The sequence below is a fragment of the Ranitomeya variabilis genome, chromosome 1 (assembly GCF_051348905.1).
Source record: "Ranitomeya variabilis isolate aRanVar5 chromosome 1, aRanVar5.hap1, whole genome shotgun sequence".
Taxonomy (NCBI): domain Eukaryota; kingdom Metazoa; phylum Chordata; class Amphibia; order Anura; family Dendrobatidae; genus Ranitomeya; species Ranitomeya variabilis.
The window spans coordinates 973039447-973065729 of NC_135232.1; the positions used below are offsets into that span (position 1 = coordinate 973039447).

The window sequence follows — 26283 nt, forward strand, 5'->3', positions numbered from 1 at the left end:
CTAATCTTTTTGTGAAGGGTAGAATACTTGTTTTGTTGTTTGTTAAAATACAAAAGAAAATTCCCCAAAATTCAGACATTTTAACTGATATTAACTAACTCACAAAAAGTGTGTGTTGCATGCAAGCAATTTTATTTTTTCACATCTGGCATTTCTTATCACGATTCTTGGGGAAGAAATTGAATTTGGAGAAAAATAAATATTTTTAATAATGTAGAAGTTTAACTGTGCATGTCCGTTTTTTGCACACCTGTTTAACTAGCCCAATTTGACACCTGTACACATGCCACAATGGCTTGCTGACACATTTTACTTTCTTTACATATCTACCTAGCATTCCTTGTTATATATGGCAAAAGTTGAATAAATGGGATTGTCAAAATTTACAGTGGTATGTAATGTATGGTAAAATAAAAAAAGTGAAAATGGCAATGGACGGGGTAGCGCAAAAGGAAAAAAAACATACTGTCACTAGGAATGTGGAAACTACTAACAGCAGCAGCAGAAGCATCACTGGAACCAGCCATCTGGGCAGTTTTACTACCAAACACAGTTATGATTGCAGGATGATGTTATGTCTGACAGCAACACCATCAGTTTGAGTAAATAATCTGCAAAAAATGATGTACCTCTTCACAAATGACTATGAGTGATAATTTTTGGATTGTCGATTTGTCGGTTAATGTTAAAAAAACATGAAGTCAGTAAGTTATTAAAAGAGCTGTTGTTGCATTATTAACTTTGAACTCACTTGTCCTTGGAGACACCTTTGTCTTACACACATCTTTCAGGGATTGGAGGCTTTGCAGTATTGCAGTTTGCGGCAAATACGCTGTAAATGTAATATTTAAGGGAAGAATTTGATGAACCTTGGCGAATTTGAACTTAAAAAGATTTGATCATCTTTACTTTGCAGTCAAGCACTGCTTGCCACCCACAGGGTTTGGTCTTGAAGGGTAAAATGAATGGCATTGGCATATACCCACTTTGCAGTCTATTTCTACCCTAGTATTCTCCCATGTCTGTACGCTACAAAGGACAGAATTCCACCTGTCTTAGAGGTGAAAATGAGCCCTCTTACCTCTTGGGCCCCTGTCTGACCGCACCAATCGTATTATTAATCTACCAGACATATATTATTAAAAAGTTGTATGCAGACAGGTCCAACATGACTATACACAATTGATGCCTGTTACCATGGAAACACAAAGGTCTGTCTGTCTCTGTATAGAATAGACAAAACACTTTAGGAGTTGTTTAACAACTTATTTGCAAATTTTCTTTGCTCTTTTATTTCCAGTAAATGAGAAGGGATTTAAAAAATGATTATGTAAGTACAGTAGATATCTAGGCTCACAGTTGTGCAAAAAGTTAGTGACTTATTAGCATTTTTACATCAGTACTGTCCAGCTCCAACAACTTTTTGACAAGTGGGCAGAGCTTAGCATGTAATGGTGTGGGTAAGCACAGCCAAATTCATCATCACAATTTATACAAAAAAGGTGTAAATTACAACAAAAATGCACTCTGGTCATTGACGGGAGAAGATTTCTTACACTTGAATCCAGCAGTTGGAGAATGAACCGAATTCATTAGGAGTCAGATGCCTTTTGGTAAATTTGGCATATTTTACTCCAGCTCACCCAATCCATGACAGGTCCTGGGTGGCTTTCCCTGCCCTTTTCCTCTGTACTGACAGGTCTTTCCATATGCAAACACACATATAGAAAGACCTGCTAGTTTAAGGGGAATGCTGCCAGGGGTCCCCCTTGGCATAGTCAACCAAAACACATAGTCCCCAGCTGGATTTTCTAAATATATTTTTTCTATAAGACTGCCGTGTTTCAGACTAAAGTGTATCTGGCTGCAATAACGCAGCCAACGTCTGATGTATGCTGCCCAGTTCAGGCAATATGAATCCACAAACAGGTTCCCCTTAAAGAGGCGCTCCCAGTAAGCTTTTTATTCATTAAATGTGTGTATGAGTGTATTAATATACTTACCTACGGATGCTATTCCCGGGATCCAGCATCGTTCTTCTCCTCTTCTGAGTGGTATCACCGCTCTGCAGACTCTCGGGGTGACGCTACGCTCTGGGTGACCAAGAAGTGACTTTTACAATGTAAGCTCATGGAGTGTCGGAATGAGTCTCAATAGGCTTAGATTGTAAAATGGAGTTCCAGAAGAGGAACAGAATGGCACTGGACACTGCAGAGAGCAGAGGTAGGTGACTAGATCAATTCACACAATACACTACATGCACATAAACACAGAAATGTAATCAATGAAAAACTTAATGGGACAGCTTCTTTATGTTCTGTACTCTTCCGGTGTGTCTCTTACTGGACCTTTCCTAGCATAGTACAGCACAGGTCCCAGGTTCAATGTCCTGCTATCCCCGTCTCCGCCATCTTACATACCATTACACACATTTCTGGTTAGAACAGCAATGCAGTTTGCAAACAATTATCTTCTTGTAACAATAAGTCCATAGAGGAGAATTTTTAACACAAAACACAATTTAACAATTTAGACAGTTGTGAGAAGATAGTCATTCGGCCAACTAAAAGCCTACTGAAAGAGTTACATAGAAGACAAAAAAATAGTTTTATACCAGGGATTAATTTTAGACGCTACATTGGACAGGTCTCTGTGAGTTACTTTGTTTTAACCCACAAAAGATGCCAGTTATTATACAAAAAGATCAAATGCTGCCCCCCGCGGAATAAATCTTTATATTTAATCCTATTTATGTCCAGAGTCCTTTTCTGTAGTGTATCCCAAAGGAAAAGAGGTCTCAGCTGAAGTGTCTTTCATCTTATGACTCTCTTTGCATATAGAAGAAAAATGAAAAAGTCTATTCCAAACACTGACATCAAAGTAATGTGGGACATCATGGAATGAACATTTCTGAACAACCCAGAAATTATTAGCTGGCTCGCGGTCCACATTGTCTGTTCTGCTCCCCAGATTCTTTAGTAATTATTAAATACAGTCCCATTTAAGTATTATTTTCTTTCAGAAATACAGAAAATGAGAAAACTATATTGTAATACATTGTTAAATAGATTGTGTTATTAAATATTCATGGCATAAAACTAGAATATGCTATTAATGTGGGAATGCAGCAAATCCATCTACTGGGACTCTTACTGGTTCGAAGAAAAATACTCTGCAGAATTTTCTGGATACAGTACTGCTCTTGTCCATTCACGTGTCTGGTATTGCTGCATAGTAGATGGAACTGAGCAACGATACCAGATATATTTTACAGAGGATTAAATCTGCCCACTGTAAGGATTCTCCAGTGCTGGCGCCAGGAACAGTAGACGCAAAACCGCAGGTTGCGATTTGCATACATACAGCCACAAGACTAGACAGGCATGGCCTCGCCCAATGCAAGTGTATTGTTCAAAGCTGGACACATCTAGTCAGATTGTGGCCAGGAGTATGCAAACAGCATACTTGCAGTCACATGAGCATCGGCTCCCGATGCCGGAGAATCCTCACAGCACGCAGTGAGCGCACTGTGAGTCACATGTCTGCAGTCACATACAGTAACTGTAGACTTGAAGCCTAAGGCCGGAAAACCCCTTAAACTAACGGTACAATTATGGCATATTTACAACACATAAATAAGCCAATATTTAACAAACAAATGCAAGGTCACATTTTATCCAATTTTTGATAAAGAATTTTCACAAAGAATTTCCATTTTTATCCTAAGTCATGTGGCAAGGTTCGCTAAAGGATGGATATGACTTTTAAAATTGCTATTTCCAATAGGTAGTACTAGAGCTCAAGTCCTCGTCCTCTCTGAAGAGACAATTTGCATATTTGATTTCACAAAGAGCTTTACATGGCTTATAAGTCTTGTCACATCAGCATGGCACTTTCCACAAGGATACCACATATACCCCCATTAGAGGCCTCTCAACCAGCAATATCACATCTCTTAATCTGCACTGATGAGAGGCAAACACCTCCTAATGTGTCTGGTTTAGCTTTTATCTGAGGTCACTAGGCAAAACTCATTGAATGGTTGATATTGACTTTTAGGATAGCTATTTCCATTAGGTGGCACTCTTTGAAGAGGCAATTTGCACAGTCCTAACATTAAAAAAGTCAAGCTGCAAAAAATAAAAGACAGTTATAAGCCTCATGCATAGTCACATGATGAATTATTCATAGAGTATTAATGTCGTCATTAAAATATTCCATCCTTCCCATGCAAGAGCAATTCGAGCTGGGCTCACTGACCTAACTCATCAAAAAGTGACCGACACTGCAGTAAAGTGGATTGTCATCTGCTGTATGTCATATGCCCAGATGTGGCAAAACTTGTCATGTGACAACGAGAGCTGAGCGAATTTATTCAGTTCCCTCTTATTCTGCAATCTATAGCGCTTACCGAATAAGCTGCAGAGGGAACCCGGCTTTCTGGATCACTCCCGATAATCAGGTGTCCTGCACCATAGCTGCATGTGTCACGGCTGTGTGATAGTCACAATAAATGCATGGAAAGCCCAACAAACAGGCTCTCCATGCATGTATTGTGACAGTCTCACAGCCGCGACACATGCAGCTGCGGCACCGGACAGCTGATCAGCCGGCGCACTCCATGTATCCGGGTTCCCTCTGCAGCTTATTCTGTAAGTGCTATAGCTTGCTGAATAAGAGGGAACTGAACAAATTCGCTCATCTCTAGTGACAACCTGCAATCATTGGAAAATACTGCAGTATTGTCCCCATTCATTTCCATTCAACATTAGTGCTTTAGAATTACCCAATAAGACTGAATAAAACTTTCAGAGGTATTTTATCTACAACTCTAGTTGAGACATAAAGTACACGTTTCAAGGTAGCCATATCTCTGCAAATTATATGTAGCATAATTAATTATAACTTTGATAAATGATAAACATTTAAATTGTCTAACTCAATACAATTATTTGATAATTGAAGATTAGATGCACAAACATAAACATCCAAGGAGATTTACCTCAAGGTCTATACAACATTATTAAAATATAGAAATGTAAAGTCCAGATAGAAGTAACTTGTGTGTATGATGACTTCCACTGGGCTTTTGATACCTCTTCTGATAGCAGCATGATGTAGGGGCAAAGATCCTGATTCCATTGATGTGTCACTTACTGCTCTGCTTGGTGCAATTTTAATAAAATCAGTGTTTTACCAGGATAAGATTATCACTAGAGGACTAGGTGTCTCGTGCCATGTAGTCCTTCTGCGCATTGATTGGCAGCTGCACATCCGGAGGAAGTAAGAGCTGCATCTGCTCTCTGACTTCCTTCGAATGTCTTGATTTCTCCAAAGGTGGGGAGAGTGAAGCCAGTACTGATTGACCATAGGATCACATGACATAATGTTATGTGAGCCCCAGGAGAGCTGGTGCCACGAACGCTGGAACGGCGCTGGCATCAGAGGTGAGTATACTGTACTGTAGGTGTAATTATTTTTCGGAGGGGGGAAACATGGGAATTCGGAAGGGGTTGTCCGAGTAGTGGACAACCCTTTTAATTCTTCAGCCCACACTTCCGTATCCCTATGATACATCTGGTGTTACTTCTCCTATGAAAATATTTGCTTCAAGAATTATACCAGGTAGATTATTTAGGTTATCTTCAAAAATCTTTACAACTGTATTTCTTAATATTCAAGTGAAGTAAAAGTAGAACAAAAGAAGATACAAAATAGAGTCACATTTTGTGTAAATTCTAAACTCTGAAACGAAACATAAATAATGTCATACCTTAAATTAATGAGAGACTGGGCAAAGAATATAAGTAAAATAAGAGGAGGAGGATGAAGTTTGAAAAACTCTTTGAAAATTGAGAGGCTAAGGGAAAGTGTAATGGAGCGTCGGAGTCATGGATCAGATGCAAAGATCTGCATGGGAGAAGATGATCAGAAGAAAATCATTAGTCATTAAAAGCATGAAAGTGGAGACAAGTACAAGTCCTGCAACTTAGAATCTAACTATTCAAGAAAAAAGTAGTTTTTACATATGGAATTTCATCAATTTAGTTTCAGGAGCCATATAATGACATCTCACAATTCCAAGGCTCAATATATCCTATTTCAATCCAAGTTTTAATGCCTCAAATTAAAGTCTCTTTAGTCTTTAGTTTATTCTAGACCTTTTCACGTATTAAACTATCAAAATACAATAGATCATTCAGCATTACGGTAGTTCTTAGCTATCATCAATTTCATTCTCTTAGCCTAGGCTACAAGTGCTGGTGGTCCTTCTAAGTGTGAGAGACAATGTCAAATTTCCTTGAAGAGTGTGGAGGTCTGGAATTATCTCCTGCCATTCCATCTTAGCTTTTCTTCAAAATCAAAGTTTAAAATACCATTCATGATGAAGATTTGGTTCTTCTCCAAAACCGATCATACTTTTCTTCCTTGAAGCATCAACTAAAAGATTCTACTACTCAGACACAGACTAAAGGTACCTTCACACTAAACGATTTACCAACGATCACGACCAGCAGTACGACCTGGCCGTGATCGTTGGTAAGTCGTTGTGTGGTCGCTGGGGAGCTGTCATACAGACAGCTCTCCAGCGACCAACGATGCCGAGGTCCCCGGGTAACCAGGGTAAACATCGGGTTACTAAGCGCAGGGCCGCGCTTAGTAACCCGATGTTTACCCTGGTTACCATTGTAAAAGTAAAAAAATCAAACACTACATACTCACCTTCTGCTGTCTGTCACACGTCCCTTGCCGTCTGCTTCCTGCACTAACTGTGATTGCCGGCCGTAAGGCACAGCACAGCGGTGGCGTCACTGCTGTGCTCTGCTTTCACTTTACGGCCGGCGCTCACATTCAGTGCGGGAAGCGGACGCCGGGGGACGTGACAGACATCAGAGGGTGAGTATGTACTGTTTGTTTTTTTTACTTTTACAATGGTAACCAGGGTAAACATCGGGTTACTAAGCGCGGCCCTGCACTTAGTAACCCGATATTTACCCTGGTTACCACTGTAAAACATCGCTGGCATCGTTGCTTTGGCTGTCAAACACGACGATACACACCGATCTGACGACCAAATAAAGTTCTGAACTTTCAGCAACGACCAGCGATATCACAGCAGGATCCAGATCGCTGCTGCGTGTCAAACACAACGATATCGCTATCCAGGATGCTGCAACGTCACGGATCGCTAGCGATATCGTTTAGTGTGAAGGTACCTTAAGTGATTGTGAAAAGTTTGTTTGTCCGTTCAACACATACATAGCTAAATAAATAATGAGTTTGAAGAACACCCTAAAATAATGAGATCAATTATGAATTCAGCAGTAACTAGTGATTGATTCTGGAGAACTTTGTGAATTTCTCTGAGATTTCACATTGGTCTTCAAGACCAACCTCATTACTAACTAGTATACCATACTTAGGAGTTTCATGTTTTTCTAGTCCAAAAGCAAATTGACTGCCAATAAAATAACCTTACATTTGTGATTGCTTTGTAGGCCTATGAAGTAAAAATCTTTATGACTGTTTAAAGGGTCATACATGGCTACTGAGTAAAGGCTTATGTATGTCTACAGCCTTGTCCAGCTAAGACTCAAAATCGATAACAAAGGGGGACACGTGATCAGATAGTCTTGTACTGATTACACAATTTATTTATAAAAAGGAATGTTTCACATTACATGGGTTTCAAAAAAGAATGCCAAAATTGCTTGATCAAAGGAGATGCACCTTGAGAACAGTTGTTCTGCTGAGGGACATTCCCTCTGGTTAAGAGTTATCACAGGACATCAGAATTTAATACTGACAACATCTAAGTGGAAAAGGATTTACAATTGTTCACGCTCCTTGCTTTCTGACATTACTCGTAATATAAACACAGTATCAGGTTAAGAATAAGGCACTAGACGATGACCGCTTGTTTCAAGAGTTAACCAGACTGCAAAATGTCCTTGTCAGGTAGCAACTAGAATTGATATATCACTGCGCAATGGATCACAAACTCATCTTTTTAAGGCAAAACCTTATGTCCTTAATTCTCAATGTCTCTTCAAAACTCTGACGCATTATAGTACTTAATCACACACAGCATTTGTTGGATGGCATAAAATGTAGTTTCTTCTCACTGCGATCAATATTATATTCCCCAAATCCACACAAGGATATGGTTCTGTGTCTGTATCTGTCTGTACAGTGGCATGCAAAAGCGTATCTCATGCGGAAACAAAGGATAAAGCATGTTGAAATCCAACATGCCTGATCCATTTTTTCCTGAAAATTTGATGTTGGTGGGTTAAGCCGTCATTTCCCTAATGTATATGAGCACCTTTAAAGCCAGTGTAGTTTTAAAAGAAATGACCAGTATGAATAACGTAATGATTAAATATATCCATGCAGCATGATATTACAAAACAGACATAATGGCCCTGTATTGCCGTATGATAAAATACTGAAATGAAATGGCTCAGGCAAAGGGAACATATCATAAGCATGATTCACACGTAACAAACGTACCTACTGGATAAAGGGGATCTGTCAGAAGGCTTTTCTTGCTGAAAGCACCATCACTATTTAATAGTTCCTGAAGTCTCAAAAGGTGTTCTTGTAATCACAGTCAATGTATCATTTTGGTAAAAGCAATATTTAATTTCAATTTTCCTACATATGCTAATTAAACCTATTCTACCAAGGAGGTGGAGACTATGCAGTCATGTGAAAGTATCAACACTTTATTCCCACTGTATATGGCATGCTTGATGTCTCTGAGGACAGGGATTGTCATTTTAAGCCTTGTCCTCTGGGACTTCCATGGAAGTTTTCAAACAGAGGCTGGACAGACATCTGTCTGGGATGATTTATTGAATCCTGCTTTGAGCAGGGGGTTGGACCAGAAAACCCAGGAAGTCCCTTCTAACTCTACCATTCTATGATTCAATGATTCTAAGCCATATAGGGTGGAAGAAAGGCTTGCATTGTCTTCACCTCTTTCATTGGACAGACCAAATTAGCTTAAGTTGTAAGCAGGCATTAAACTTCAATTGTGTAAAATAACATAATTTGGAGGATACCTTTGGAGACTGTGCGTATAATAGATCAGAATTATAATTCTGCATACTTCAGAGCTCAAATCTCTCTTGTAGCCCAACGTCCTCAACTAGATATTGCAATTATACTGTTCTGTAGCTCAATCCAGGGAACATCCATACCAACATTTATTACAGGCAGGGCCGGCGTTAGGGGCAGGCAGACCAGGCAGTTGCCTAGGGCCTCCGCTCTCCCAGAGGCCCCCAGATAGCGGCATATCACGCAGCCACTATGGGGCCCCTGTGAGGCAGGGGCGCCCGCCTGCCACCAGCGCCGACTCCCCTGCTGCTGCCACATTGAACTATACCGGTGTCTGCCGCTACAGTTAAAAGCAATGATGGGGATCGGGTCCGCTCTGCTGGATGACAGGCTGTATGGACGCACCATGCAGCCTGCCATCTAGATGTAGTGTCATGTCACATCCGGCTCTCCTTGACTTTTCTGCAGCAAATACTCTTCAAGAAAAGTCAATCTGCGTATTTGCAGCATTTTTTCACCATCCATTCAAGTCAATGGGTGGAAAACGCTGAAAAAACACTGGAAAAATGCTGAAAGAAGTGACATGCCCTATGTCAAAAAAACACTGCAAAGCACAAAATACTGATCACATAAAAACCCAATGTGTGTGCATGAGATTTCTGAAATCTCAAGCTTTGCTGGTATTGTAAAAAGCAGCTGAAAATTAGCATAAAAAAGCAGCAAAAACGCCATGTGTGAGCTTACCCTAAAAACGTAATTTACTTAGCGTTTTTTGATCAAAGAGAGCAAAAGCCATCCAATCCTGTTTTAATATGGAAGGTTTCTAACCACTAAATGTCCTACCTTTCCAAATCAGCCCCATGGTAGGACATTCCATATTAAAAGGTCAGCTTGACGTGGTTGCACTCTTCGATCAACAAACGATAACTAAGCATCTTATGTTTTTAACATTTGCAGCAATATTGAAGTATATGTATTCATTAATTCATTAATCACAATGTTCTGATGCATTGAGAATGTACAGTTTTGTATATTTTTGCATTTTGGCCACATAGTACATTTGTGCACCTGTACATTCATTTAACCCCTTTCCCACCCATCTATACATCCCTGTGTGACATGGCACTCATTGACCTGGGTCGTACAGCACTTTAACCCCCTAAATGCTGTGATTGAAATATATCCATATATATATCCATATACTCACCTCTCCGGCGGCCCCTGGACCTTACCGCCGTAACCGGGAGCCTCCGTTCCTAAGAATGAGCGCGTGAAGGACCAGCGATGACGTCGCGGCTTGTGATTGGTCGCGTGAGCGGTCACATGAGCGCTCACGCGACCAATCAGAAGCCGCGACGTCATCGAAGGCCCTTCACGCGCTCATTCTTAGGAACGGAGGCTGCCGGTTACAGCGGTAAGATCCAGGGGCCGCCGGAGAGGTGAGTATATCCATATTTTTTATTTTAATTCTTTATTTTACACATGAATATGGTTCCGATACCGATTCCCGATATCACAAAAGTATTGGAACTCGGTATCGGAATTCCGATACCGCAAGTATCGGCCGATACCCGATACTTGCGGTATCGGAATGCTCAACACTACTCATAACCCTTCCTTAGAAAAATTAAAAACTTGGGGCTAATACAACATTTTAATGGTAAAAATGTAATTTATTCTTTTTTTCACCACTCAATGGTATAAAATTCTCTGAGGTACATGTGGTGTCAATATGATCACTGCACCCCTAGGTGAATTCACGGGGGGAGTGTAGATTGGAAAATAGGTTCACATAAGGGCAGTTTCTGTTTTTCTGGCACCTTAGGAGCTCAGCCAATGGGACATTCCACCCTTATACCATTCCAGCAAAATCTGAACTCCAAAATGGTGCTTCTTCCCTTCTGAGCTTTGCACTGTGCCTCAAAAGTAGTATTCCCCCACATATGGGGTATTGGCATACTCAGGAGACATTGCACAACATATTGTATTGATCAATTTCTCTTGTTACTCTTGATAAAGCAAAAAAAACGGGGCTAAAATAACATTTTTGTGGGGAATTTTTATTTTTTTATTTTCACGTCTCAACATTTTAAATTTCTGTGAAGTACCTGGGGGTTCAAGGTGCTCACCAGACATCTAAATACATTGCTTGATAGATCTAGTTTCCATTGGGGGGTGACTTGTGGGGGTTTCCATTGTTTAAGCACATCAGGAACTCTCCAAACGCGACATGGCATCCACTAATGATTCCAGCTAATTTTGCATTCAAAAATTCAATTGATGCTCCTTCCCTTCGAGCCCTGCCATGCGCACAAACAGTAGGTTTCTTCCACATATGAGATAGAGGCATACTCAGTAGAAATTGTACAACAAATTTTATTGTGCAATTTGTCCTGTAATCCTTATAAAAATACAAAATTTAGGGATAAAAATTATTTTTGCAGGGAATATGTGATTATATTTTCATGGCTCAACTTTATAAACTTCTGTGAAGCACCTGGGGGTTCAATGTGCTCATCATACATATATATAAGTTCCCTGAGGGGTCTAATATCCAAAATGGTGTCTCTTGTGGTGGATTTTTACGGTTTATTCACATCAGGGGCTCTCCAAACATGACAAGGTGTCTGCAAATTTTTCCAGCAAATTTTGCATTCAAGAAGTCAAATGGCGTTCCTTCCCTTCCGTGCTCTTTCGTGTGCCCAAATCTTAGTCTTCCCCCACATTTGGGGTATTGACATGCTCAGAAGATCTCGCACAACAAATTTTGGGGTCAATTTTTCCTGGGACCCTTGTAAAAATAAAAAAAGGCGCTATAAAATAATTTTTTTGTGAAAAAAAGTTAAATGCTCATTCCAAAAATGAAGCACCTGAAGGGTTAATAAACTTATTGAATGTGGCTTTGAGTACTTTGAGGGGTGCAGTTTTTAGAATAGTGTCACTTTTGGGCATTTTCTATCATACAGATCCCTCAAAGTCAGTTAAAATGTGTGGTGTCTAGTGTTGAGCATTCCGATACTGCAAATATCAGGTATCAGCCGATATTCGCTGTATTGGAATTCCGATACTGAGTTCCGATATTTTTGCGATATTGGATACCGGAATCAGAAGTTCCCATAGTGCAATTATGCACTATCATGGAGTGTGGGCGGTGCGTGGGCGGAGACTGCATGTGTGTGCGGGTGGGGTCTGTGCATGCCTGCCGGGGCTCTTTGCGGCGTGCCGGGGCTCTGTGCAGCCTGCCAGGGCTCTGTGCGGCGTGCTGGGGCTCTGTGCGGGGCTCTGTGCGGGGCTCTGTGTGGCGTGCCGGGGCTCTGTGCGACATGCCAGGGCTCTGTACGGGCTGCCGGGGGTCTGTGCGTGTGTGCAGGCATCGTCTGATGGGACTACAAGTCCCATCGGACGATGCCTGCAACAGTGACAGTAATTGACACATTAGCCAATGATGGGACAGTAGTAGTCCCATCATCCGGCTAATGTGTTGAGTGTAAAAAAAAAAATACTACATACATACTACATACATGCTACATACTACATACATACATACTACATACATACTACATACTATATACATACATGCATACTACATACATACTACATACTATATACATACATACATACTACATACATACTACATACTATAAACATACATACATACATACATACTACATACAAACTACATACATACTACATGCATATATACTACATCCATACTACATACATACATACTACATACATACTACATACATACATACTACATACATACATACTACATACATACTACCTACATACATACTAGATACATACTATATACATACATACATACTACATACATACAACATACATACATACTACATACATACTACATACATACATACTACATATGTACTACATACATACTACATACGTACTACATACATACTACATACAGACTACATACTACATACATACTACATACATACTACATACATACATGCATACTACATACATACTACATACATATTACATACATACTACATACAATATATTCATACATTACATACAATACATACATATAGACATACAGTACATTAAACATAGATTTCATACTCATCATCACTTGTCACTTTGTTCCCCGAAGCCAGTGTCATCTGTAAAAAAAGATTAAAATAGCAAACAACCAATATACTCCCTGTAAGCAGAGATCCACGAGTGTCCCACGACGATCTCCTTTGGAGAACGGCAGCATCAGCTGATGCGACCGCTCTCTAGGGGCTCCAGGAATACAATGACCGGAGGAAGGTATCCTTCCACACTGTATTCCTCCGCCGCTGTAAAACAAATAGTCCCTAGTCTCACTTTTGGCATTGCTGTGTGAGAAATTTTCCCAGGCAGCAATTGCCATAAAGTGAGACTTTGTCCTAAGGTAACCTCTCAGTGATGCACTGCAGGAGCCATTGTCTCCTGTCAGTGTGTCACTGAGGGTTCTATAGAGCAGTGACATCACCCGATGTCACTGTTCTATAGGGGAGATCGTCGTGGGACACTCGTTATTAATTGGACTACGGCGGACAGGTAGTATACGGTTTATTATTTTACAGATGAGGAATACAGTGCGGAACGATACCTTCCTCCTGTAATTGTATTCCTGAAGCCCCTAGAGAGAGGTCACATCAGCTGATGCTGCCGTTCTCCACAGATCATCGTGGGACACTCGTGGATTTCTGCGGACAGGGAGTATATTAGTTGTTTGCTATTTTAATCTTTTTTACAGATGACACTGGCTTCGGGGAACAAAGTGACAAGTAATGGTGAGTATGAAATCTATGTTTAATGTACTGTATGTCTGTATGTATGTATTGTATGAATGTATTGTATGTAGTATGTATGTAGTATGTATGTTTGTTTGTTTTTTGTTTTTTTTACATTCAACTGTCCCATCATTGGCTAATATGTCAATCACTGTTACTGTTGCAGGCATCATCCGATGGGACTACAAGTACCATCGGACGATGCATACACACACGCACAGAGCCCCTGCAGCCCCACAGAGCCCCGGCATGCCACACAGAGCCCCGCACAGAGCCCCGGCACGCTGCACAGAGCTCCACACAGAGCCCCGCCACGCCGCACAGAACCCCGCACAGAGCCCCGACACGCTGCACAGAGCCCCGGCATGCCGCACAGATCCCCGGCAGTCCACACAGAGCCCCGGCAGGCACGCACAGATTCCCGGCAGGCACGCACAGTGTCCACCCACGCACCGCCCACACTCTTCCCCCCTCCGGAACAGGATGTAGAAGGACAGAAAGGGCTTATTTAAATTCCGATATTTGTGTCCCATTGACTTGCATTGGTATCGGGTATCGGTATCGGCGATATCCGATATTTTTGGGATATCGGCCGATCCAATCCGATACCGATACTTCTTGATATCGGAAGGTATCGCTCAACACTAGTGGTGTCCCTAAAAATAATGGTTTTGTAAATTTTTATGGAAAAATGAGAAATCGCTGGTCATATTTTAACCCTTATAACTTCCTAACAAAAATGTTGTTTCAAAAATTGTGCTGATGTAAAGTAGACATGTGGAAAATGCTATTTATTAACTATTTTGTGTGACATAATTCTCTGATTAAAAGGCATAAGAATTCAAAGTTTTAAAATTGCAAAATCTTCCAAATATTTGTCAAATTTCTGTTTTTTTTCACAAATAAACTCAAGTCATAGCAAAGAAATTTGACCACCGTCATTAACTATAATATGTCACGAAAAAACATTCTCAGAATCAGTGGGAAGCATTCCAGAGTTATTACCTCATAAATTGATAATGTTTAGAATTGTAAAAATTGGCCTGGTCATTAATGTACAAACCACCTTGGGGAGTAAAGGGGTTAATACTAAAGGTGTGTTTCCCTATTTTTCTTTTTTTTTGTGTGTGTCACTCTGAATTCTGTAAGATGCATTTTACTTAATTTACTGCATAGTATTACATGATAAATGATTGGGAAAGTAATTTAATTGTAAAAATATATTCAAAAATTTAATTGTTTGACATGTATGAGGGAAAAACCATAAACATTAAAAACCCCAGTAAAACATTCTTTATAATTGTAAAAAAAAATACAGTAAAAATAAAAAGCTTTCGGCAATTAAGAGTCAGAAGACATCCAGATGCTCTGTCTCTAACACTTTGCCATATGCCACAGAACTGAACAGAAGGTCAAAACTACAGAGCACATGGAAGGAAGAATCTGCTATTCCCTTTAGACTCTGACATTTGATATCTTTTATAGTTTTAACATATTGATTGAGAGGTCAGGATAAATAACCGTTCGAAAACTTTTAATAAATAGAAATGCATGTGGTTTTAACCACTGTGTTGATATCTAATGACCTCTTAAGTGAGGTGTATAAAATGCGATGTTTGAATTGTAAATTGAGCCATGCATAGCCTCCAGATATGACAATTAAGTTTTTCTGAGTACCTGGCTACTGAAAGATACGGGACTGTCATAAAAAAAATACCAACAGATGTCGTAAAAAGAAGCAATCCATAGTTATAGGCAGTGCATGTCATTTGTCTATCTCTATATAACAAAAAATGTGGTAGTCAGTAATGGTTAATTTTTTTTAACCAAGCATAAAATTATGGAATCACCCTGTAAATTTTCATACCCAAAAATAACACATGCATCAAATTAGATCTGATCGTTAGTCTGCATCTAAAAAGGAGTGATCACACCTTGAAGAGCTGTTGCACCAAGTGGACTGACATGAATCATGGCTCCAACAAGAGATGTCAATTGAAACAAAGGAGAGGAAGGAGAGGATTATCAAACTCTTAAAAGAGGGTAAATCATCACGCAATGTTGCAAAAGATGTTGGTTGTTCACAGTCAGCTGTGTCTAAAATCTGGACCAAATACAAACAACATGAGAGGGTTGTTAAAGGCAAACATACTGGTAGACCAAGGAAGACATCAAAGCATTAAGACCGGAAACTTAAAGCAATATGTCTCCAAAACAGGAAATGCACAACAAAACAAATGAGGAACGAATGGGTAGAAACTGGAGTCAACATCTGTGACTGAACTGTAAGAAAAAGCCTAAAGGAAATGGGATTTACATATAGAAAAGCTAAACAAAAGCCATCATTAACACCTAAACAGAAAAAAACAAGGTTACACTGAGTTACGGAAAGGCAATCATGGACTGTAGATGACTGGATGAAAGTCATATTCAGTGATGAATCTGGAATCTGCATTGGGCAAGGTGATGATGCTGGAACTTTTGTTTGGTGCTGTTCCAATCAGATTTATAAAGATGACTGCCTGAAGAGAACATGCAAATTTCCACAGACTGATTATATGGGGCTTCATGTCAGGTAAAGGCACTGGGGAGATGGCTGTCATTACATCTTCAATAAATGCACAAATTTTGGACACTTTTCTTATCCCATCAATTGAAAGGTTGTTTGGGGATGATTAAACCCTTTTTCAAGATGATAATGCATCCGGCCATAGAGCAAAAACTGTGAAAACATTCCTTGAAAAAAGACACATAAGGTCAATGTCATGGCCTGCAAATAGTCTGGATCTCAATCCAATTGAAAATCTTTGGTGGAAGTTGAAGAAAATGGTCCATGACAAGGCTCCAACCTGCAAAGCTGATCTGGCAACAGCAATCAGAGAAAGTTGGAGCCAGATTGATGAGGAGTACTGTTTGACACTCATTAAGTCCATGCCTCAGAGACTGCAAGCTGTTATAAAAGCCAGAGGTGGTGCAACAAAATACTAGTGATGTGTTGGAGTGTTTTTTTGTTTGTTTGTTTTTCATGATTCCATAATTTTTTCCCTCAGAATTGAGTGACTCCATAATTTTTCCCCTATGCTTGGTTAAAAAAGTGACCATTACTGACTACCACATGTTTTTGTTCTTGATTTCTTTTAGTGTTTCTTAAAGCCAGAAAGTTGCCATTTGACATGACTTTAGTTTTGTGCCATGTCTGTGATCCGCTTTTTTTTAATACAAAATTAAACAACTGAATGAACATCCTCCAAGGCCCGTGATTCCATAATTTTTGCCAGGGCTTGTATACACATATATTGCAAATGATTACACTGCAAATACTTTGAAAACACATAAATACTTTGCTAATAACACAAGTAATATTAAGGCACAATCATCTGATATCAATCCATGCCTAGGAAAAGGGTAAAGGGATGTGCTCATGTTAAAGGGACTCTGTTTCAACCAAGTACAGGTGCTCGGTGCACCCTTGGCGGGGTCAATCATGCAAATGTACCTTCCCACCTACTTGTTTTCCCTCTATCTGCCCCTTCCATTCCTCTCTTCCTTGATTCACAGCTCTGGTTTGATATAGCCAGATAAGGGCGGAGATAGAGGAAAACTAAGCAAGCGGGAAGATGCACTTAAATGTTTGACCCCACCATGATGCATTGAACAGGCGTACGTGCGTTGAACAGACTCCCTTTAAGTATTTTCTGCAGACATTTCTGCCACAAATACAAACATGTTAGCAGGAAAAGTACAGCATAAATCAGGCTAATAAAGGTGTGAAAACTTGGTCAAAGTAATCTGAGCACACAAATTTCCAAGAGTGCCCAAACTTTTGCATTGGGCCATTTTCCTTCTTGTAATTTTTAAAATGAAAACAAAAAATGACAATCTATATGTATAAAGCTGAGTGTATGTATGTGTGTGTATGTATCAAGCCATGCCCACTCCAGGTTGCAGAAATGCAGGATGCGGGTGGAGAGCGGAGTTGCGAGGGAGAGAGCGGGACATGAATGGAGAGCGGGGCTGTGGAGTGATAGAGCGGGAAGGCACATGTAGAGCGGGGCTGTGGAGGGAGAGAGTGGGCCTGTGAAGGGAGAGCGGGACACGGATGGAGAGCAGGGCTGTGGAGGGATAGAACGGGACGGCGCATGGAGAGTGGGGCTGCAGAGGGACAGAGTAGGACGGCGAGTGAAAAGCGGGGCTCTTAAGGGAGAGAGCAGGATGAGGGTGGAGAGCTGGGCTGCTGAGGGAGAGAGCGGGACGGCCAGTGGAGACAGTGGCTGAGAAGGGAGAGAGCAGGACAGTGAGTGGAGAGTGGGATGGCGATTGGACAGCGGGGCTGCGGAGGGAGAGAGCGAGATGGCCAGTAGAGAGCAGGGCTGTGGAGGGAGTGAGCAGAATGGCTAAAGGAGACAGGGGCTGCTGAGGGAAAAAGCGGTGCTGTGGAGGGAGAATGCAGGACGGCGATTGGAGAGTAGGGCTGCAGAAGGAGAAAGAGTGACAGTGGAAGGAGAGCTGGGCTGCGGAGGTTAGACAGCGGGGCTGTGGAGCGAAAGCAGGGATGAGGGGGAGCGTGGGACGGCCAGTGGAGACAGGGGCTGCAGAGGGAGAGAGCAAGATGGTGGATGGAGAGCGGGGCTGCTGAGGGAGAATGCAGGATGGCGGGGGTAGAGCTGGGCTTCAGAGGGAGAGAGCGAGACAGCGAGTGGAGAGCGGGGCTGCGGACGGAGAGAGCGGGACGGTAGTCAGTTACTATGCCCGAGCAACGCTGGGATCGTTAACTAGTATATGTATATTTTTGCCTAAAGTATGTACAAGGGAAATGTGTCATGTTTAACTTTAGGCCTTTTAGAGGTCATTTCATCATCAACTTGCTCAACTGTTTACAATAACAGTAACTTTGACCAGGGCTGCCCAAACTTTTACATGCCTATGTATGTATGCAAGTCTTTATGATTGTGGTGTGGTGAGTGTGCTCCATATTTAGAAAACTGATCCTAGCTGAATAATGACCAAGCTTTCAGAGGCTTAATATAGTAATCCTAGTAATCCCAGCAGCATTGGGCTCTGCATACAATATTGTAGGACATTGAAGCAGGCATTATTACATTGCAATCAAACTCGGGGTCCCCCTTAGGCCAATCTACAGGCTGTGCAGAAAAGCTAAGCCTCTATATAAGAGCACATATAGCAGTATACAAGCTCAATAGAAAGTCTATGAGCACACGCTCATGCTCATGCAGGAGTTGGAGGTTTTGTCTTTTGAGTTATTGGTGGTGGTCTCAGTACCCAATACTTACCAATCTACAGGGTATTTTAGGTGCTATGGCATATAAAAACTTTTAAAAGTGTAATACTGTTTGAATAGGTCTGACCAGGATTAGAAGGGACAGCTTTTTTAAAAAAAACAGCACCTCTCATGTCTATGGGTTATGTGTGGTACTGCATCTCAGAATGGAACTAAAGAAACAGCTTATAGGAGGATGTGGCACTGTTTTCCTGGAAGAAGAGTCTTTTTTGGTCCTTAAAATTTTACAGTCAGTTATTATGGTTAACAATCCAAAAATGGTGATGAATTCCACTTTTACAATAGCAAGTGCTAGTTAAATTGTTTTCCTTAAGATCATTATTGAGGATTGGACAGCTTCTTTGCTTTCCAGTTCCTAGGGGGCGGGATCTCCTGACTGATTGAAAATTTAGACGAGCAGTATGGTTACACTACTGACCCAAAGTTGGCGCTTGCTGCTGTTGAATGCAGAGGCCTTGCTGTTTCTGCAGCATCAGTGGCGCGCAGGGAGAGTGGAACTGTCCAAATTCAGTGATACGACCAGCCATTGTAGATAGACTGCAGAAACTAGCAAATGAGTAGTAAACTATAGAATTAATAATCCTTCCATTTCTAATGAACAGAAAGGATTTTTAACAAGCAAATTCCTAAGTTGTTTGTTTTTAGAAGCACTTTGCAATGTCACTCATTTATGATGTTGAGACAACTCCTTTTAGATATAGTATTAGATAAAATGTTATTGGTAAAAATATAGACAAATTAGAGTTTTCCTGTTGTGAGTAAATATGGCAAAGTAATCACATCGCAAATAAGACATTTTAATGCAATAGCCCCCAAAAATGTGGATTCAAAAGTAGAGATCAGTGAATATGTTCGGAAAACGATTGGCTAATTTGCCATATTCGTGCCAAATTTATGTTTGATGTTTCCGAACTTATTCGCTCATCAGTACTCCCACTGACGTCAATGGGTTCGGTTATGTTCAGCAAATATTGCAAATACGTCGATCGCAAACCGAACCGAATATTGAAATATTTGCTCATCTCTATTCAAAAGCCAAAAACCTGAGTCAAAAAGAAAAACAAAGAGTAATAAAGAAAAAAAATTATCCGACATCTAGCAACATAATTGATAGCTTCCAACAAGAACAACCACAGGATATATGTTTTTCTGAGAATTAATTTTGCAGGCTGTCATAGAAGTGAAATATTAATCTGTAAATGAGATTTGTCAGACATTTTAGCTCCAAAGTTGTCACAGCAGCTTTTCAAAGCAACAGTCTGAAATATAAGCATAGCCATTGTGCTAATGCAGATTTACCTGTGATTAGAACAGGAGAATCAGCAGGGATTGTCTCTCTACTCGTGCTAAGAGATGCTGAGTCTCTCATATTTACTCATGCCATAATCGGACACCTTATCAATGCATAATACAGGAATAGTATTCTATACTTAACATAGAAATAGTCTAACAGTGGGCTTACACTAGCTGATGGTGGCTATTAAATGACTTGATTACCAAATGTCTAATAGCGACTGTGCACTGAACAATTAGTAATAGATCATTTTTTATGTATAGATTGTCATTCTTTTCAGCAGCATGTTATGTTCACACAATGATGTGCTTCCGAGAATGATGATTTTTAAACAAGCTTGAAAGTCTTTTCACCTTACTACCGAGCATTTTCCATTTTTGTCGGCTGATTGGCAGTCTGTTTACGCTGCCCGATTATTGGGAAACAAGTTCCCCATGAGAGAGCAGGTATTTAAGTGAATACTGTTCAAATTCTACTGATTATATAAAGGGAACCTGTCATGTGAAAAAACGCTGTTAACCTGCAGATAACTTCAAGACAATCTACAAGGCTAATAACAGTCATAAACCATGGTGCAGCTGCAGTGAAAGCCCAGCTACTGGGAAGAAATTAACTTTTTTCTTCCCGGCAGCCTCCTGCTTTCAGTCATAGAGGTGTGGCCGACGTAGCTTCAGTCACCACTCAGTACAGAGTGAGCGGCGGCCATAACCACACCCCGGCACTGACTGACAGCTGGCTCTGTACTGATAAACTGCTGAGCAGGCTGTCAGTCAGTGTCGGGTTTGATTTCAGCCACCACTATGTACTGGGTGGTGATGGAAGCTGTGCTGGCTGCATCGCTATGACTGAACGCTGGAGGCTGCTGGGGGTGAATAAAGTTAATTTTCTCCAGACAGCCGGGCTTTCAGTGCGGCAGCCACACAGCTTCTGAACGCTATTAACCTGCGGATTAACCCTATACCTGCAGGTTAATAGAGTTTAACATGACAGGTTCCTTTAATCAAGTTTTAATACAAGTTATATATAAAGGCAGAATGATAAAAAGCTGGAGCAGAGCGATATATATAGTTCTGTGGGAAATTACTCATTGCAACTCGCATAAGTTATTCATGTGCACTATGAGTCAAGTGGGTGGAGCTATTTAAAGGGTTGTTCCCACAAATATTAATTTATTCTCTTTACTATTACAAACATTTTTCAATCAGAATTGCATTTTAATAATTCTACAGTGTCTAAATATTGCGGTAACATGTTTTTTCTTGCTAGTGTTTTTTTTTTTAAAACCAGAACGTTCACCTGTGTTCTATGTTTGTGCTCACACACAGTCAGTACTGTGACTCCATGCCACTATCCAAATCCTCCCAGGCCATGGAGTTATTCCTTCTATTGTATGGGTGCATCAATAGGAATCGGCTTCATCTCAGCACCACAATGACCAACAGTAGGAGGTGATCTAATAAGTATGGATTGCAATAATTTAATAATTCTCTTTGAAAAATTGTTTTGCCTAACCTAACAGAGTAAATTAACATTTAATCATGGGAAACACCTGTAATAGTTGTCAGCCTCTCCTGTGTGAATGTCATTTGATAACTCTCAATCACAAATAAGATGTCACATTTTGAGCAGGAATGAATTACAAGTTACAGTAAATCTTTTCCTTCCAAATTATACATCAAGCTTTTCAACTTCTTCTGCTCTACACATCCTGACAGATACATTTTTATCTAACTTGTATGCGCTGAAATGCCGTTTCTCTCTGGGCTTATGGGACCAAGGGACAGCTAGAGAAAGAAGTTGGCATGATAAAGTGCAAAAGTGTATGAAGATCAACCTGGAAACACAATGAACTCAGCAGGGAGAAGTTAAACAGGGATGGCTCATGATACTTTATTTATATTTTATTCTTACCTGAAGGAAGCAGTGTCCTATGGCGGAGTGTTCTTGCAGGGTTACATTATAGAATTGTTGCAAGAACACAGGTTCATTGTCATTGACGTCCTCAATTAGTATAGTCACCGGACAAGTGGCAGACAGTGGAGGAATACCATGGTCAGTAGCTACAACAACTAAGTTCAATGCAGCTTCTGTCTCAAAGTCAAGTGTTTTATTAATGCTGAGAACCCCTGTAAGTGGGTCTAACATAAAGCCTGAAGATGTTGCACTGTCTTGGAGGCTATAAGTGATCCTAGAATTTGGGCCATTATCGTCCAAGTCCTGGGCATTAAGGGTCAGGACAGCAGTCCCAGCAGATGCAGCTTCAGAAACTGTGACATGGTATCCTTCAGGATGAGTAAAAACAGGGGTCTCATCATTCAGATCAGTGACAGCAACAAGTAGAGTTTTAAGTGTGTGTAGAGGAGGAGAGCCAGAATCTTTAGCAAGCAATTTCAGTTCATAAAAATCCTTCTGCTCACGATCCAGGGGTGCTTCAACACACAAAAAATATATCTGAGGTGCAACGGAACGCAGAGAAAAAGAGCCATCAGAACCTTCTAAACTCAGAGACACCTGCTGCGGTGCACTATATTCAACATTTTGCGGTTCCCTCATTATGTGCCTATATTGTTTTCTTTGCTCCTTATTACTGTTAGGTGTTGTATCAAATAATGACTGTCTTATTATGCCATAATTTTCCTCCAGTGCATCACTGTATAGAGTAGTATCTTCTTGTTCCCTTCTTTCCTGACTTTTAGTAGTCTCCAAAGGAACATCCTGTTGCTCTAAATCAGGGTCAGATACAGAAATTCTTGCAAGATAATCGCCAAACCTTGCTCCCTCAGATATTTCTGGGCGCCCACTGTCCGTAAGAAGTGTAATTTGTATTTGGGGTTTGTTATCATTAACATCAAGAACTTTTATTAATACAAGGACGCTTGACACTTCAGGTTGTGATCCTCCATCTTTGGCTTGTACCACAAGTTGATGAAGAGCCTTTTGTTCTCTGTCCAAGGGTCGATTAACCCTTAAAATTCCACTGCTTTCTTCAACTAAAAAGTAGCCCTCATCAGATCGTAGTGTGTACCTAACCTCCCCATTGCTACCTAAATCTGGGTCAGTTGCATGAACTGTGCAAATTGGTGTGCCTACTGGAGCATTTTCCCAAGCCCATCCTTTATATTCTGGCTGGTCAAAGGTTGGAGGGTTGTCATTTGCATCCAACACTGTGATATCTACTAAAAGTCTTCCAGTCCTTCGTGGATAGCCACCATCAAAAGCCTCAACTTCCAGCTGATACCTGTCAAGCTCTTCCCTATCTAACCAGCGCACTAGTACAAGATCCAAGGGATGAAAATTAGAATATGATTGTAGCTTTCCATATGAGTTTGATCGGTCACTATTCTCCCCTGCATACCAATCATATAGATAGCCTTCTCGGTCACTAGGGCCATGGCCCTCTGATGTATATTCATGCTGATTTTGGTTTGTATCTGTAATCAAGGACATGCCTTCTGCATACTCAAGCTCAGCGTCTGTATGTTCTGGTCCTTCTGCACTTGATTTCCCACTTTGTCCCATTATACCCAATTCACTATAAGACTTCTCTGCTACCAATCTCCCTCTATGTTCTGCTTGTAACCCTTCACTAGTCTCATTTCTAAAGTCTGCAACATCTACATGAATATATACATTGTCCTGCTTAAACTTATCTTGTTCTTGCCATTCCTGGACAGCTGATATTTCTCTATCAGTCTTTTCACTCTGCACCCCTGCATTCTTTTCTGCCTTCTCCAAAACTTCAAAATCCTTCCCAGCACCCACACCAGATCTACTCTCCCCATACCTGAGGGTGAAGGCACTTCTTTGGCTACCCCTAATCAAAGTGTAACCCCTGAGTCCATACTCCCCAGTGTCTAGGTCTCTGGCTGCAGGTAACCTGAAGGTGGTTCCAGGTGGTGTCAGCTCAGATACTTGCAGTCTCAGCGATTCCACAGGAAAGGTGGGTGAGTGGTCATTAACATCTTGCACCTTAATCTCCACTTGGACAACATCCCCTAGTAAAGTGGCAGCCACAAAGCTGTAGCGTTGTCTTCTCTCTCTGTCCAGAATTCTTAGTGTCCTGACAATGCCAGTCTCAGTGTCAATGTGAAAGTCCCTGAGTACTGGAGACTCTCCATCCTCCTCAGATAGGAAAAAGCCTTCACCAGGGCTCCCTTCTGGCAGTCCAGCCCTGATATCCCCTACCAAGGTTCCTGGTGGTAGTCCTTCATCCACTGCCAGGCTGAGATTGTGCACCTGAGCTCTGCAGCAAGTGCCCATGCAGAGCAGCATCAGCAGTAGGGGCAATGACTGTCTGCAGCATCCCATGCCTTTATCACCTCTGCACCTTCTGCGTGGCATCCTATCAATCCAAAAGACTCAGTCTCCAAAAGGCTTTGTCAGTGCCATGCATGTATCTCCTGTGCCAGTCAGTGGGAGACAACACTTGTCCTCAGAGTGAAGGGCATAAAACATCCAGACTATCCCCTCTTGTGTCTGCAGCTCATATTTAAAATCAAGGACTGTTCTTCAGGTCCAGATGACCTGGCAGACTGTGTTAGAATAATGCTGAGATCCAGAAAAATAACTCCCTCCTTCCTGGAAGAAATGCAGTATCCTGTCTCCTGTATTTGTCCTATGTGCAATGAGGAAAAGAAAAAAAACCTTCACTATTTCCACTCACATCTGGTTTTCTTCTGCTGGATTTTTGTCCTTTCCCATAGAATCAGGTGCATGCTCTGTATTATCGCATGCTGATATTGTTAATAGGAAAATCATATAATCCTCTGGAGCAAAGATAAGAGAGGAAAAAGAAGCAGGAAAAGTTGATGGGAATAACAAGTGTGTGAGTGTGTGGTGGCAGCAGCAGCAGCAGCAGCAGCCTGGTCCCTGCAGTGCTACCTCCTCCCAGCACAGACAGTGTAGTGTGCCTCTCTGCTCTGCTGCCTGGCTGCTGTGCCTGCTCCTGGTCATGTGATCCCAGCAAGGGCAAAGCCTTCTCCTAGCATTACACTGCAGTAAGCATCTATCACTCACTGCTACTAGCACCACAGCCTGCACACAGCTATAGGACAGGGGGAAAGTGTGTCCTATGACGAACACCTCCTCACATCACATCCTGTCCTCTACATGCTATAGAGGCAGTGTTTTCTGCTTTTGTTTAATGAAATGCATGAAAATGCCAAATACAATCCAAATATATAATAATAGGATCCCCATTCCCCAAAGGAGAAAATATGATCACAAGTTCCAGAACTTTCTTCTGCTAGAAAGTTGTTAAAAACTATTTTCAGAAGTTTTTCACTTACATCTTTCCAGGAGCAACTGGTTAACAACCAATATTATTATTATTGTTTATTTTTAGAACACCATTGATTACATGGTGCTGTACATGTGCAGGCGTAAGATACAAAACATAAATAAAAATTATACTGAACATGGTTACAATGCCATCTTACAGTCTACAGGCTTAGATTCTACACCAATATGGCTGGAACTGCGAGGCACATAGGTTCTGTTCACATGACAGTTTGGGATTCCCTTAACACATGCAGGTTTGTTATGATTTAAATTTCTTGTCTAAATAAAACTTGTTACTTTTTATCTGGGACTTTTGTTGCTCTATTTTTCTTTGGCGTTTAGGAAAAAAACAGACCTGTAAAAAAGCGGATGTAAACGGATACCAAAGTTTCTATTTTTAACATGGATCCAACAACATGTAAAAATGGATACTTTGTTTTTTTTACCGGTTTGCCTCCTCTTTTGTTTCATTATGAACAGATGTGGTTTTACTACAGATGTCTCTGGACATCTCTATTGTTCTGGGCCAGCGCACTGAGTACAAAACGTATCGATGA

The 26283-nt window shown here is 40.9% G+C and overlaps 1 protein-coding gene across 1 annotated transcript in view; it reads right to left on the reverse strand.

Moving 5' to 3' along the window:
• DCHS2 (dachsous cadherin-related 2) overlaps positions 1-25469 on the reverse strand; it is a 427667-nt gene extending 402198 nt beyond the window's left edge. The window contains exon 1 of the mRNA XM_077279369.1: positions 22358-25469. Within this exon, the coding sequence (XP_077135484.1) occupies positions 22358-24787 (2430 nt within the window). The 5' untranslated portion in view covers positions 24788-25469. The remainder of the gene's footprint in view (positions 1-22357) is intronic.
• Between the last annotated feature and the right edge of the window lie 814 nt (positions 25470-26283).